Here is a 15,713-nt window from a genome sequence, read left to right as displayed (position 1 = left end):
TTTGATTAATCGAGTACATCGAAAGGCGTCTGAACTGCTCGCAGTGCTTGTGGTTGGATTTTCCTACCGCAATCATGTGAACAGTTCAGGCTAAGAAACAACCAAGTGACGTGGCCGATGACGCTGCTTTGTTAATTATGCACACCCTTAAAACGCACGTTTTGACCGTTTGGCACGCCTGCGTTCAGATCTCCACTCCCCGTTTTCAAGCACCTTCCCGTTACCACCCACAAACGCCTCATTCTGTCACTCAAATTAGCAGGCATTCGCGATTTTGCGAGCACACAATTTCCGACCGCAATGACTGGTTGGCGCATGCGTATTACAACCCATACGCATGCGCAGTTGTGTGAACATCGCTCGAAACGAACGAGCGGCCGCTTATGAGCGGCTCTGAATCAGGCCCTATGTGTTTTATTAGTCTATGACCCTGACAGTTTCAACCAACTTTCTTAGGTAATCGATATATGGGCCATATGTCTGCTAAAGGAACTGTTTTCAATTGATGGTTGATCCTATAGAATAATAGTGATCTTTGGGCCTGATTCAGAGCCACTCGTAAGCGGCAGCTCGTTCGCTCTGAGCGATGTTTGCCCAACTGCGCATGCGTACGGATCGTTATACGCATGCGCGAACCAGTCAGTGCGGCCGAAATTCATGTGCTCGCAAAATAGCGAATGCCTGCTAATTTGAGTGACAGAAAGAGGCGTATGTGGGTGGTAACAGGGGAAGGTGCTTGAAAACGGGGAGTGGAGATCCGATCGCAGGCGTGCTTAAAGGTCAAAACGGGCGTTTTATGGGTGTGCATATTTAAAACAGCAGCGTCATTGACCACGTCACTGGGTTATTTTATAGCCAGAACTGCTCGCAAAATTGTGGTAGCAAAAACCAACCACAAGAATAGCGAGCAGTTCATACGCTGGTCGATGTACTCGATTAATCTAATAAATAGCGGACATGACGTAGGATGCGAGCGGCCAGGGGGCGTAGTTTCCCAAAAAACGACCGCAAGTTTTGTACGCTCGTTCAGACCTAGAGGCGTGAACAGACCGCAAAGAGCGAACGGTTCATTTGAATAGCCACCCCTATTTTCTGGACGAGCGAGCGCTAATTGCGTCCGGCTCTGAATCAGGCCCTTTGTCTGTTTCCTGTCTGAATTTAAATGCTAACCTAAAGGTGAGTGATCAGATTGGGGTACTAAAGCATGATTTGGGATCTGGCTGGGTCTATAGAGAGAAATTGGGCTCTGGCTTTGCCTAAAGAGAAGGTGGCTTTCATTGGGTCTACAGAGAGATAAATAAATTCCCTGTCTGGGTCTATAGAAAGATAAATGGGGGCTCAGTCTGACTCCCACACCATGGTCCAGAACTCAGCGGCATGCAGCTCAGATGTTATGTTAAACTGAAGCAGTACACAATAAAGGCATTTTTAATGGCAGATGAACTGACAAGATTCTTGAAATCTTCACCACTCTGGAGCCAATGCAAGATATTAAAGCTAAAAATTATTATGAGTGACAATATACAGTACATAATGTTTCTAAAGCCAGCATCTTTGCTACACACTTGCATGATATAGGAGACGGCAGAGCATCTTATTGATCAGAAGACATTTTCCGTTTGTATTTCTATCATTCGATAATTCCAGTGGCAAAAAACTAATAGCATAAGAAATTAATTGTTCATTTCACACAGCATTTCTTGATAATTTGTCAAAGAAACTATATCAAGAGGAAAGTTTAGGACCATGTATTGGCCATTGCAAGACACAACATTATTGCATCTAGTATACAGTTGGACCATAACTTACTTTGAAATAGCCGGTAATCTTGGGTGAGATAAATATCAAAATGGTCCTTTGCTGTGTGGTCCTCTTACCACCTACTGTTGGAAGTGGTTACCACATATGTGACTTGGTATGGAGGCTGAATGTGGGTAAAATCACTGATCTTGAAGAGAGGGAACCACATCTTGAGTCTACTGTACTGTTTATGTTTGGTGGATTTTCTTATACAGACTCCTTAGATGCTTGTACCTGTACTATATGAGAACCTACTGCACTAAATGGGTTCAACTTGTATGTAAAAAGAGTAAATGTGGTGCAGGGTCATAACAGGGCTTAACAGCACCATATGCCAGCCCTTCCCCCTTAAACATTACATCATGATGTCACACATAGGGGGAGAGGCTGCCAACACCTGGAAGTGTAGTAGTGCCAGGAACATCTTGCAAATGCTCCAGGAAGTTGTACACACAGCAGGATGCCTGCTTGTAGCATCCAAAGCAGCAACACTGGCTTCAGGGTACCATTCCAGGCACCCTGCTAGCTAGAAGCAAGGGCCGTGGGGCAGAGACTGTGATGCCGACAGAGCCCTACATTCTGTGTGGCGGCAATGGTTGTGCAGCCCTAGTTACGGCCCTGATGTGGTGTATACGGTATTCACATATATGCAGACAAGGGATCAGTGTGATCACTCCCCTCCACAGCCATAGGAGACTGTTTCGGCTGCTGCAGCAGCCGTGAGCAGTCTCGCACTGCAGCCAAGCACAAGCTGTTTGCTGAGCTGCTGTGAGGGGGGGGGGCACGCCGGACCTGGAGCCCCGCTGGGCCCCTCTACCAAGCCTGGGTAAACTGAGTCAGCAATATATAAAGAAATTATTCTACAGAGCTCCCATGCCTTGCTATGGGAGCCCTTTAGAACCAAAACTGTGATTGATGTGGCAGCATAAGCCACAATTCTAACTATCCAAGGGGCTAGATGCCAGTTATTGTGCCCACAGTGCCAAATTAATTAAATGAGAACCTCATATTCAGTCGGAGGTTACCATTAGTAGAAGAAATACATGAGAAAAAAGAAGAAAAAAACCTGTGGAGAGAAAAAATTAAATCTAAACAGTGGAGAAATAGGAAAATTTTAATGAAACTTGTTTACTAAACTTGTTTACTAAAATCTGTCTGGCATTTGCATTATATTTGGAGATCCAGTGATGGCTGTCTTAAATAACCTACTGACAGTGGTTTACCTGTTAAATACCTGCTGTTGTAACTTGTTTTTGGATTGAGAAGTCAACAAAGACCTTGTTTATAAGCCGGACATGAACAGCTTGGACACAGAAACCTGATGGAGGCAGCTACCAGCCAAAGAGTATTTGTAAGATATATTGGTTTAATATGAATTAGTTTACATTGACTTTACATTGACTTGAACCTAAACTGGCAAAAGCAAATACTGCACCTGCACGTTCTTAGTATGTCCAGGGCAGTGTTAGGTTCTTCTGCTGCTCCTCCAGGCTCCCAGACTTGCTCCAATAGTCTGGAATGGTGCCCACATCTAAAATAAATACGTTCAACTCAGGCAGGATGGCCTACTAGCGCATCTATTGAGTTACTGTGATCACTGGTCCTGTATATGCTGGAATTAATACACACAATACACTTTGTATGACGCTTATTAAAGCTGGTTAAGTACTAATTCTGCCCTCTTAATTGACAAGGCCACATGCGTTCTAAAATTAAGCATTTGGAACCCCCCTTCTGAAAATCCTGCGTTTGCCTCTGACTTATTTCTCCCTGAACCAACTGGGACACAAATGCAGGCTTATGGAATTTATTATGACTAGAAGGAATGTTAAGGCCATTTAGCTTTTTATAGGTTTTCCTTTGAATTCTCTAGATTTTACATGGAATAAATTTGGTCTTAAATATGAGGCACTTTTAGAGTATTGTTATATTTATGTATATTTTCAAGTAGACACAGCATAGGTTGTTACTGCTCTTCTATTTCGTTGTAAGAAAATTCCTCTCTTAATTCAACCAGCTGCTGAAAGGTCAACTTCTATCTATAATGTGGATACTACTCTAGGAATATTTTTGTTGTTGTTTGTTGAAATACTTTCCTGAAAACTTTGTAGCCATTAATGAGGAGCAATGAGAAACACCCACTAAGACATAAAGTACAGTAGATGGAATGACGACACCAGGGAATAAGGAAATTAAATTTTTTGATAAGTCAGGGAAAAAATTGCAGCCTTGTTATTAAAGAAAGGGTAGACCTATTGATAAGTTATGGTGACTACATTTATAGTTCTCACAGCAGTTTTTCATATTTGAACTAAGCTTTTAACTTATCTTCCAGATAGGTTACAGTAGAATGGATATTTTTCCAACTAGCTTAATTAATTTAAAACATTCATTAGGACACTAACAGACCATTAATTACAAAACTGGCATTTCCTTTATTATTGCATTTTAAATTGCTGCTGACAAAGTTAAATGTCATAATGTCAAATCATATTTTTGTGATTTTGCTCAACTACAATTATCATTATCATGCCAACTAATATAACAAAGTCTGCGGACACTTGACAAAAAAAAAAATCAATGTTTAAAAAATTATTTTATAAACTTGGATCCCAGGGAAATGCTACATTCAAATTCTGCATTTCTTTCTTGTAAATTGTCTGAAAATAATCAACTTGATCCACAGTAAAATGATTCTTCCAATCTCCAATTATTCCTGGGAGGAAAGACAGATGAAAAAATAAATGTTAGTTGTGTAGCAGTGTAGATGTTGTATAATATTAAAATACTATTTTCAAATTGCAACATAATATTAAATGCTAAATTGGGTATGTATAAATCTAGAATATTATTATTTTTTTATTATTAAATTCTATTATTGTCCTCTAAACATATTTCACCATTTAGAGTTAACAGCTAAGTGAGCTAGGTGGTATAAATTTCCTCTTAAACAAAATATTTTGGGATAAATTTACTAAGCAGTGGCTTTGCTTATTGGTGTCTCTGGTTGCAGGATCTAAAAGGGTATTAATATTAAATGCAAAATACTCCTGGTTTTGCATGTAATATTATTGCCCTTTTAAATAAAACAGCCAGAACCGATCACAAGAGATGGCTTAGAAAAGCTGATACTTAGTAAATATATCCCATAAGCAGCCCATACACGGTGCGATTTTTTGCACGATGTGGTAGATTTTGATCAATGGTAACGATCAATTGTGCAAATCGTGTGTTGTTTCTGTGTGTTTATGATGCCGATGCGCGTCCCCGCAGACGTATATTTTGATTGTAGATCTTACTACAAAACCGTAAAATTATGATTTATTGTGTACAATGTGATACACATGTATGCATCTTATCGTATGATTGTAATGATCAATCATACACCATTGACCACATCATATGGAGAATTTCAAGGGAAGAATTTCAAGGGCAATCGTACAACACATCTTACCAACTTATCATCGCACCGTGCATGGCTGGCATTAGAGTTGAGCTCCTGTCTGCACATTTTAAATTTGTCCCCACGCATTGCAACATGGTTTTGCCAAATTTTTTATATTTTGCCTTCTTTTGATTGTCTTAACTCGTAAGGAAACTGTGTTCTCATTTGAACTATTTTATTGAAAGCTTGCTTCATCATCTTCTGCCGAGCCCTGGTTACAGTCACAGTGTTTCTATGAAAATTATGATATATCGGAATATAGGTCCTGCGCAATTTATGTAAATGGTAGTAACCTCAAAAAGGTGTGCCGCTATACTAGGGGATGTCTGACCTCATCCAATATCAGTAATAATATTGGGTAAATAACCAGATGTAGCTCACAACCTTACTCCTCCTGTGTAGTGGATTGTATTAACCTACACTAATCCGTATGCAAAATAGTAGTGTACTTATGTAATAATTTATTACAGATCACAGTATGGATATATTAAAAGTTATGAACCTTACTAATAATGAAACAAACATACATCAATATGAGCATCAATAATACTCAATAAAAAATTAATCACAGTGGAGTGTAATTATACATATATATATATATATATATATATATATATATATATATATATATATATATATATATATAGACATATGGATCATGTAAAATAAAGTACAGTGCCAAGATGTAGTGTGGCCGATTGGATCATATGACCATAGTGTAAAGAGCAATAATCGTCAGAAGAAAGTGTCAGAAATAAATTGTTTCAAACCCGTATCAATCCAATAAGTCTCTGGGGATGTTAGTAAAGTTATAGGTGTGGAGAAGTAGCAGTGTCCCGCTCCTCTCAATGTAGGGTTCCTTGAACAAAAGTGGGGTACCTGTGTGAAAGCCTGGTGATGCGTGTTGCCCGGGATGATCTTCTTCTCACTCACCTTGACAAAGGGGCTACGGGCTCCGAAACGTTGGATTTATGCAGTGATTTTTACTGAATACACTTGATTGGATTTTTCTAAGACCTTGAGTGCCGCTGTCCTTTCTTTGCAATTCTATATATATATATATATATATATATATATAATTACACTCCACTGTGATTAATTGTTTATTGAGTATTATTGATGCTCATATTGATGTGTGTTTGTTTCATTATTAGTAAAGTTCATAACTAGATGTAGCGCACAACCTTACTCCTCCTGTGTAGTGGATTGTATTAACCTACACTAATCCATATGCAAAATAGTAGTGTACTTATGTAATAATGTATTACAGATCACAGTATGGATATATTAAAAGTTATTATTATTATTATTATTATCATTTATTTATATGGCGCCACAAGTGTTCCGCAGCGCCTTACAAAGTACATAGACAAAAAAGTAACCATTGACTTACAATACAATACAATACAGGACATGGATAAACATTGCTATATTAGTGACATTAATGCCCGCATAAGCAGCCAAGTATTAGTCTTGTGCTTCTCCCTACTGTAATTTAATTTATCTCTTACTAGCCACTAGGGCAACTAACACTTGGCTGCTTATGCGGGCATTAATGTCACTAATATAGCAATGTTTATCCATGTCCTGTATTGTATTGTATTGTATTGTAAGTCAATGGTTACTTTTTTATCTATGTACTTTGTAAGGCGCTGCGGAACACTTGTGGCGCCATATAAATAAATGATAATAATAATAATAATAATAATAATAACTTTTAATATATCCATACTGTGATCTGTAATACATTATTACATAAGTACACTACTATTTTGCATATGGATTAGTGTAGGTTAATACAATCCACTACACAGGAGGAGTAAGGTTGTGCACTATATCTGGTTATTTACCCATTATTCTATGAAAATTAGTCTTTATCAGAATATGAGATAGAAAGTGTTACTCTCAGGATTTACTCTGCTGTCAGACACAGTAACTGAAATGTTTATTTTCTCAACCATTACGTAAAATCATTTGTATGACTTTAGAGAAACATTTTGTATTAAAGTATAATTTGAGCAACAGACAAGCCAAGTACAACACTCACCTCATTTCTTAACTTGGCTGAGCATCACTACTCACAGCTACTAACCCTGTATTGCCCAGCAGTAGCACTCCAAGCAGACCTATTGCTTGTAATAGTGCTGCTACTGAACTAAGTGCTGCTTGAGGAAAGACCATTCATGTCCTCCTCTGCTTCAGTCAAATGATTTCACCTGCCTTTTATCATGCTATATAAACAAAAACTTAAGTCTCACCCTCATTTTCGGGAATGCTGGCCAGAACTGCCTATTCCCTGCCCCCAAACAAATTAGGGGCACTGCGAGCATACTTGCAGATTGAGGCCTGCACATGTGTAGTGCAGACCTGTGCATGCACATATCTCTAACAATCAGACTTGTACGCAATCCATCAGGTTATCATACAAGTCTGAATCAATCGGGTTTTGGATTGCAAACTAACAGGTCACAATGACCCAATTTTAGCTGTTAATTTTTTTAAATTACAAATAAATGTCTAGCTTATTTATCTGCCAGATATCTTTCACTGTCTGATGTGATAAAGATTTTTGTGCAGCTTCCTCCTGCTGTCCCTGTAATAAATCAATGTTGCAAGGGGGCTTTCGGTGTGTTTGTAATAATGTTTCAATATTATACAGTGTAGCCTTAAATAAATACAAGTAACAGTCCGATCCTTTTCTCAGGTTGATCCTGTATGATTATACTTTGTAACTATGCTACACCCCAATAAATGCGGAAGGATTTCATGTAATACATCTCCCATGTAATTATCACAAATCAAGATTCCCCTTCTCTGCATTTTTACAGTGAACATCTAAACTTAGAGGTATGCTTGTTACTAGTTAGCAACTTATATTAGGATGATAGAGCAGTTTAATTTGCAGTAGTTAGTGCGATTATAATCAGCTACTATAAAATGTAATGTATCACATTACTATCGGCAGCCAATATCATAAACAGGATTATTGTTTATGCGTACGGTAGTGATTATTATATTTTTGTTTATTTTCTCAATAAACCCAACAGAGTTACACTAGCAGACATAGATACGACTGCACAATTATGACATTGTAATCATGCAGTCGTTTCATACTCTGATGTGCCTACACTGAACGCTCAGTCATTCAGTGTAGGCACATCAATCATCCCCGAACATGGACAACCTGACGTAGTTGTCAAGTTGACCAGCATGTTCAGGCGATGATAGAGGTAAAAAACGATCAGCCGGCACGCACATTGCTGGTAGTTTTTGACATTAAAATGCCCAATTTGTGCCTGATTTTCAACTACGTCATTATCGTTCAATCAGCTTGTAAAATCGGGTAGTGGATACACACCTTTACTCTGAATAGATCACATGTTAATCAATCCTTCCAAGGTTGTGACAAGCTGTCTAGCTAAATGATCATACAGCAGTATTTTTAAACTTGAAGCTTTGATGGAATCGGTATAACATACTGCCCGATTTAAGCCCAGTGGATGTAATACCGACGCCCGAAGGCAGAAAGCTGAAAATCCCCACTAAGGTAAGTTCTAACCCTCTCCTCTCCCCCTCTAACCCTAACCCTCTCTTAAGGGTGCCTAACCCTAACCTCCCCCCTTATTGCCTAAACCTAACCCCCCTCCCCGCACCTTAAACTTAACCCTACCGGGGGGTGCTTAGCCCTATCCTCCCCCTGGGGTGCCTAACCCTGGGGGAAGGGGGGGTACCCCCTTCCCCCAGCCTAACTCTAAGTCCCCTCGGAAGTCCCTAAACTTAACCCCCCTCTCCTGTGGCTAAGAGGTCCCGACACCTGGCTTACCTTCGTTCGGTAAGCCGGGCCTCGGGATTTCGGCATCTGGATAATGAAAGGCATTGGTATTTCGATGCCTATCATTAGTCCCCTTTTGGGATTTCACAGTCGGGAAGTCAGCGGTTGGCTTTTCAACCGACGGCTTCCTGACTACATACCGCTTTGATTTAGATTCACAATATAACCAATCACATCAATACTGCAGTGTGCGACTGCCAACTTTCACACAGCCGCTCCTGCTATTAGTACAGTTAGCGGAGCATGTAATGTCTCCAGTCTGTTTGTTATAACCTATTGTAGAATGAGCATCTATAATAAGATAGCCAGCGGCTTCTTTAAGGCCAATTCTACACATCTATTCAATCTTTTATAGAAATATTTCACCTATTATCTTGAATAGAATATTTTAATGGCATGAAATAAAGATTTATTATGTGTTAAACTAAGCTGATAATTCTATTGTAAATGGGTGAACTTAGATCCCTACTTGTGCACCACACTAAATATTCCTCTTTTTCGTAGTTGTTACTGTGTTGTATTTGGTAACACCTCATGATTTAAGTAAAATAATCTTGAAATAGTGAATTGAAATAATACTATCTATAATAGGATATACCTGTGAAATATACTGTAGTTCCCTAATACATAGTGAGTTAGGATTTGACTTCCCAATGATGAACTTGTGACTGGTGTGGGATCAATTTTATCCTACAGAGAAATGCGACCCTGTCCACCACTACATAGCTAAACCCGAGGGTGACAGGTAAACACAAGCTACTTAATTGAATAAAAATAAACTTTTGGCTTAGGGGAGTCGAAAAAATTGTTGATACTCTTAGGTACCTTGATTCAAGAAAGTCTGGAAATGACTAATCTACTGAGTTAACCCACACACAAACAATATTTAACATAAAAACAATGACGATAGAATAAACTATCGAAACGTTGGCATATCTCATCCTATACAGTATACAGAGGTCCCCATGTCCTCAACGCATTTTGTCACTTATACCACTTACGGTATAACAGGCTCAATCATTGGGACAGGTATATAAGGTGGGTAGGTAGCCCATTAGGTGTGATCCTCCTGACGAAGTCCTACCTAAGTGGTATAAGTGACAAAACGCGTTGAGGATGTGGAGACCTCTGTATACTGATGCTGTGATCTTTTCAGATAAGCCTATTATACACTTTTTTAATGTAATTACGCAATTTATTGAGTGTGTTCATTGGTGTGTTTATTAAACTGTCTTTTGATAATACACTATGAGTGTGCTCTCTTCTCCCACATATATACAAATGACTGTGGAGTAAGGATTGGACTGTCTAAATCCAAGGGGGAGATAAAGTGATCCAGTATATTACTGATTATGTGCCTTTATGCTGATACATTACGGTACGCCTTTTCAAGTATATATGTGCGTGCCGAGTTGATAAAACATACCACACTATGAGGCGCTTGTTTTTCACTTTTTGTTTTACATGATTACTGGGACCCATGCAACAAGGGTCGATTTGAAAAAACGTGAGCTGCCACAGTCGACTTCAGAATCATAGTGGACGAATATTGAACTTGACCTTTTATATGTTATACAGAACGTTTTGATTGGTTTAAGCGATGTGACTAGTACTTTTGTATTTGAAATATATATATATATGTACACATACCTGAATGTCTTTCTATTTTAAATCTATCTTTTCCAAAAATGTCCCCAAAGTTGTACATTTTATTAATCATCTATACTCTTCATTTTATGCAAGCTATTCCAACCATTGAAATTTTAACCAAAGAAATTAGATTAGACACTGCCAGTCTGTTAGATGATTCCCTTAATTAAACTACTGGAAAAGCTGATAGAGAAGCTGAAGGAGGAGATGAAATGGAGCAATTCCATTAATTATGTTGGACTTGTAGATCAAGTTCTATATTCGCTTCACCAGGACCAAATTGTTTGCAACACATTGAAATTGGATCACTACATTTTTTACCAAACTTGCTTGATATTAGGTCTAAGTTTTATGTAATATCTTTCTTTCCAACTGACACATACATTAGGGGAGAGAAAGAGCTCCTTGCTAGCAAGTTGTCAGCTCAAGTGGCACATGACACACCAACATCTCCTGCTTCAGTTTCTCCTGCAAATGCTGATGCTAGGAAAAACTGACCTTTTCCAAGAGGCCCACTGATGGTGATGATGAGTAAATTTAGTACAACATTTTTACATCTGATCAGGTTTAAAAGAATTCCCCACAATTATTGACACTTCTACCATGACTCAATCTGATACAGTAAGCATCAATAGAATGGTGGAGGATTGTATTAATGACAGTGTTACATATTAGTGTATATCACATAGTCCTGTTGAATACTAGGAGGAAAAAACAATTTGGAGCAGCCTGTACAAACTGTCTTTGCTATACTTAAGCTGCTCACCATCTAGTGTGTACTTGGAAAGAGTGTTTAGCACACCTGATGAAGACCTTTGCTTCCAATTGCAACAAAGTACAGATACTTCTGTAATGGTGGATTCCAGTGGGGATGAACTATTGTTTTGTGATTGTAATATTAACACTGATGAGGGTGAGAATTTTGATGATAATGATATATTTCAACTGGGAAGATTTGCAACACTGTTAGCACCCTTAAGCCCATGGGTAGCTTGTCAAATAAATCAAGCACTTCAGCCACGAACGTGCTAATTCTTGCTGCTAAAATGCTTGGTTTGTTAAACTGTGCATACATATTTTACTATACAACATAAGGGTTTCATTATGGGATTTCCCAAGATTGTGTGTGTTTGAGACAAGTATTGTACAATAAATTACTTTTCTTTACTGAGGCAGTCTGTTCAATATATTATTTTTCTTCATTGGGGCATTTGCATCTTTCAAAGCCATCCATTACCAGCATCTCATTTAGGTGTATATATGCCCAATTTCCTGCAGCTATTCCACAGGTACAAAGTAGTATCATCAAATCATATAAATAATAATTTTATTATTGACTTGACTAGGCTGTTACTCGGCATTGAATCCTGCGGCCTGTGATTTGCTGTTTGGATTCAAGTTCCACATTAAAAAATCTCATTGGGATTTGGAAGCTTGTTTTTTAAGTGTTTATCATGTTTCCAATTATTTTTTTTAATAGTTATATTAGTAGTAGTTATATTAGGACTGTAAACAATTTTAAATTCTTTACCTTCCTTCCACTAAATACAGTACTCCAACTCCATATACCTGTGCTAGCCTTGGACATCTGATCTACTTCTTGATTAATGAAAACGCTGTATAGTATCATATAGTTTTTAATAAACTGTCATTGTTTTATAGATGTGCTGTATTATTTTAAACTGCATTATGTTTGTGCCGCTGCTCTGTCGCTTGCTTTAGCCATCAAGTTTACTGTAGCATTTGGTCAATATAAATGAAAACAATATTGTGAGCTATGAGGTGATCAAAATTGACTAGAAATGACTGGAAATGAATGTTATTGATGGTATTAATAGTTTAGGAACAAAAACAGGTACAAGTTACATGGTTTTAGCTGTTTTTATAAATTGTAATGAAATCTAAACAAAAAAAAACACTTGAGTGTGTTTCTGTCAAAACCAAAGCACAGGGGTCCACGTATGTCTCTAATTCTTAGTATCTTAGTAGGTGTATGTTTTGCAAGTATTGGACACCTGGTGTAAAGCTATATTGTGATGATGATGACAATGACACCTACACCACTGTATAGTCTCTTTTAAATGCCTGTTTGCTTATTGACCACTGTAACTGATAATACTTAATTTATTGTTGTTGTGATTATTGTATATCAAGTCGTGGCACAAGGCTTACTTGTCATTTTAATTTGCACTACTAGATGAGGGAAGATCTCCATCATATTTTTAGAGGGTGTATGCATTTAGTTAATTTTAGATTTATTAATAACCCAACACACTCTCATGTAAATGTATCTTCATTATATTACATTGTGTATGAAAAGGGTAATGTGAGTTTTACTACGCATTTATTTTATTTATTTATTTACTACCAGTTATTTATATAGCGCACACATATTCCGCAGCGCTTTACAGAGAAGATCTGGCCATTCACATCAGGCCCTTCCCCAGTGGAGCTTACAATCTATATTCCCTACCACATGTACATGCACACACATACACACTAGGGTTAATTTTTGTCGGGAGGCAATTAACCCATCAGTATATTTTTTGGAGTGTGGGAGGAAACCGGAGTATCCGGAGGAAACCCATGCAAGCACAGGGAGAATATACAAACTGTACACAGTTAGGGCCGTGGTGGGAATCGAACCTACGATCTCAGTGCTGTGAGGCAGTAATAACCATTACACCGTCTGTGCTGCCCATTTACTATTAACACTATCGTGTCTCATCTCTAATATATAGTGGGATGAAATAATTTGCACTTCTATGCTTTAGGTAGGAATACTGGGTCTGATTCAGAGCCGGACGCTATTTGCGCTCGCTCGTCCAGAAAAAGGGGCTGGCTATTTATATTGACCGTTCGCTCTTTGCGGTCTGTTGACGCCTCTAGGTCTGAACGAGCGAACAAAACATGCGGACGTTTTTTTCTAAAAAACGCCCCCTGGCCGCTCGCATCATACGTCATCTTCGCTATTTATTAGATTAATCGAGTACATCGAAAGGCGAATGAACTGCTTGCTATTCTTGTGGTTGCATTTTCCTACCGCAATCATGCAAGCAGTTCTGGTTAAAAGACACCAAACTGACGTGGTTGATGACGCTGCTTTGTTAATTATGCACACCCATAAAACGCCCGTTTTGACCGATTGGCACGCCTGCGTTCGGATCTCCACTCCCCGTTTTCAAGCACCTTCCCCTGTTACCACCCACAAACGCCTCACTCTGTCACTCATATTAGCAGGCATTCGCTATATTGCGAGCACACGATTTCTGACCGCACTGACTGGTTCGTGCATGCGTACTAAAACCCATACGCATGCGCAGATGTGTGAACATCGCTCGGAACGAACGAGCGGCCGCTTACAAGCGGCTCTGAATCAGGCCCACTGTTGTTATTGAGTTGGATCTACTTTCATACGGTTTATATGCAACAAAAATCTCTACAGATATGTCCAGAGCACACAATGAATGAGACCCTAAAAGCGCAATCTCCAGTACTTGAAGCTTCTTCGAATATCTTATCCCCCCAACACCAAATCATTTTCAATTTGGGAGCAGTGCCAAACACACTTGCATGCCCCATTCAGCAAGATACACCTGCAAACTACTTTGTTCTCTAATCTAAAAGAGCAGCATAGTGACCCCTGTACAGTCACTGTCACCCTAATGTGCTAACCCGGACAAAAGAATTATAATTGCTCAGATACTAGCCAGCAAACACTGGGTCAATTACAAACCTTAATAATAATCATAATAATAATAATAATAACAACAAAGGCAGAAGTATTAATTGCATACAGTCAGGGCCTGCGCTACCACTAGGCAAACTTAGGCATTTTCCTAAGAGCACCGGCCACTGCAGGGCGGTAGTGTGGATGGCACATAAGTGCCGTCTGCACTACACTATTAGGAACAAACACACAGCCGCTGGCGCCGACAGCTATGTGTTTGTTTTAGCAGCCGATGAGAGTCAGACAGACTCTCATCAGCTACTGCGCCCACTGCCAGAGCCGGGCATTTTTTATTTTTTACGTTTGTGATTGGCCTGGGATTACTGCTGGGGGGGAGATCACTGCTGGGGGGTGGCTACTACTGGGGACACCGCACGACTACTACTGGGGGCACTGCTGGGGGGGAGATCAATGCATAGGGGGAGATCACTACTGGGGGCACTGCTGGGGGGGAAATCACTACTGGGGCACTGCTAGTGGGAGATAATTACTGGGGGCACTTCTGGGGGGGGAAATCACTACTGGGGGCACTGCTTGGGGGGAGATCACTACTGGGGGCACTGCTGGCGGGAGATCACTACTGGGGGCACTGCTGGGGGGGAAATCACTACTGGGGGCACTGCTAGTGGGAGATAATTACTGGGGGCACTTCTGGGGGGGGAATCACTACTGGGGGCACTGCTTGGGGGGAGATCACTACTGGGGGCACTGCTGGCGGGAGATCACTACTGGGAGCACTGCTGGGGGGGTGATCACTACTGGGGGCACTGCTGGGGGGAGATCACTATTGGGGGCACTGCTGGGGGGAGATCACTATTGGGGGCACTGCTGGGGGGAGGTTACTAATGGGGGCACGATTACTAGTATGGGGCATTGCTGGGGGGAGGCTACTACTTGAGGCATGACTACTACTGGGGGCACTGCTGAGGGGCTACTACTGGGGGCACTGCACGGGGGGGACTAGTACTGGGGGCACTATATAAGGGGCACTGGACAGGGGGGACTAGTACTGGGGACACTATATAAGAAGCACTGCTCAGGGGGGGACTACTACTGGCGGTATTATATAAGGGGCACTGCATAGGGGGACCACTACCTGGGGCAATGCGTAGGTGGGTCTACTACTGGGGGCATTATATAAGGGGCACTGCATAAGGGGACTACTACTGGGGGCAATTTATAAGGGGCACTGCATAGGGGGACCACTACTGGGAGCACTGCATAGGGGGCACTACTGGGGGCACTGTATAAAGGCT

At 40.1% G+C, this 15,713-nt stretch overlaps 1 protein-coding gene across 1 annotated transcript in view; it reads right to left on the bottom strand.

Moving 5' to 3' along the window:
• Window positions 1-4,357: 4,357 nt before the first annotated feature.
• LOC148508412 (sulfotransferase 2B1-like) overlaps window positions 4,358-15,713 on the bottom strand; it is a 127,313-nt gene continuing 115,957 nt past the window's right edge. The window contains exon 7 of the mRNA XM_088444464.1: window positions 4,358-4,516. Coding sequence (XP_088300590.1) covers window positions 4,398-4,516 — 119 coding nt within the window. The 3' untranslated portion in view covers window positions 4,358-4,397. The remainder of the gene's footprint in view (window positions 4,517-15,713) is intronic.

Source organism: Taudactylus pleione, unplaced genomic scaffold (genome assembly GCF_031769625.1).
Source record: "Taudactylus pleione unplaced genomic scaffold, aTauple2 ptg000366l, whole genome shotgun sequence".
NCBI classification, from domain to species: domain Eukaryota; kingdom Metazoa; phylum Chordata; class Amphibia; order Anura; family Myobatrachidae; genus Taudactylus; species Taudactylus pleione.
The sequence above is the reverse complement of the archived record's forward strand: the minus strand, read 5'-3'. Positions and strand labels throughout refer to the sequence as shown.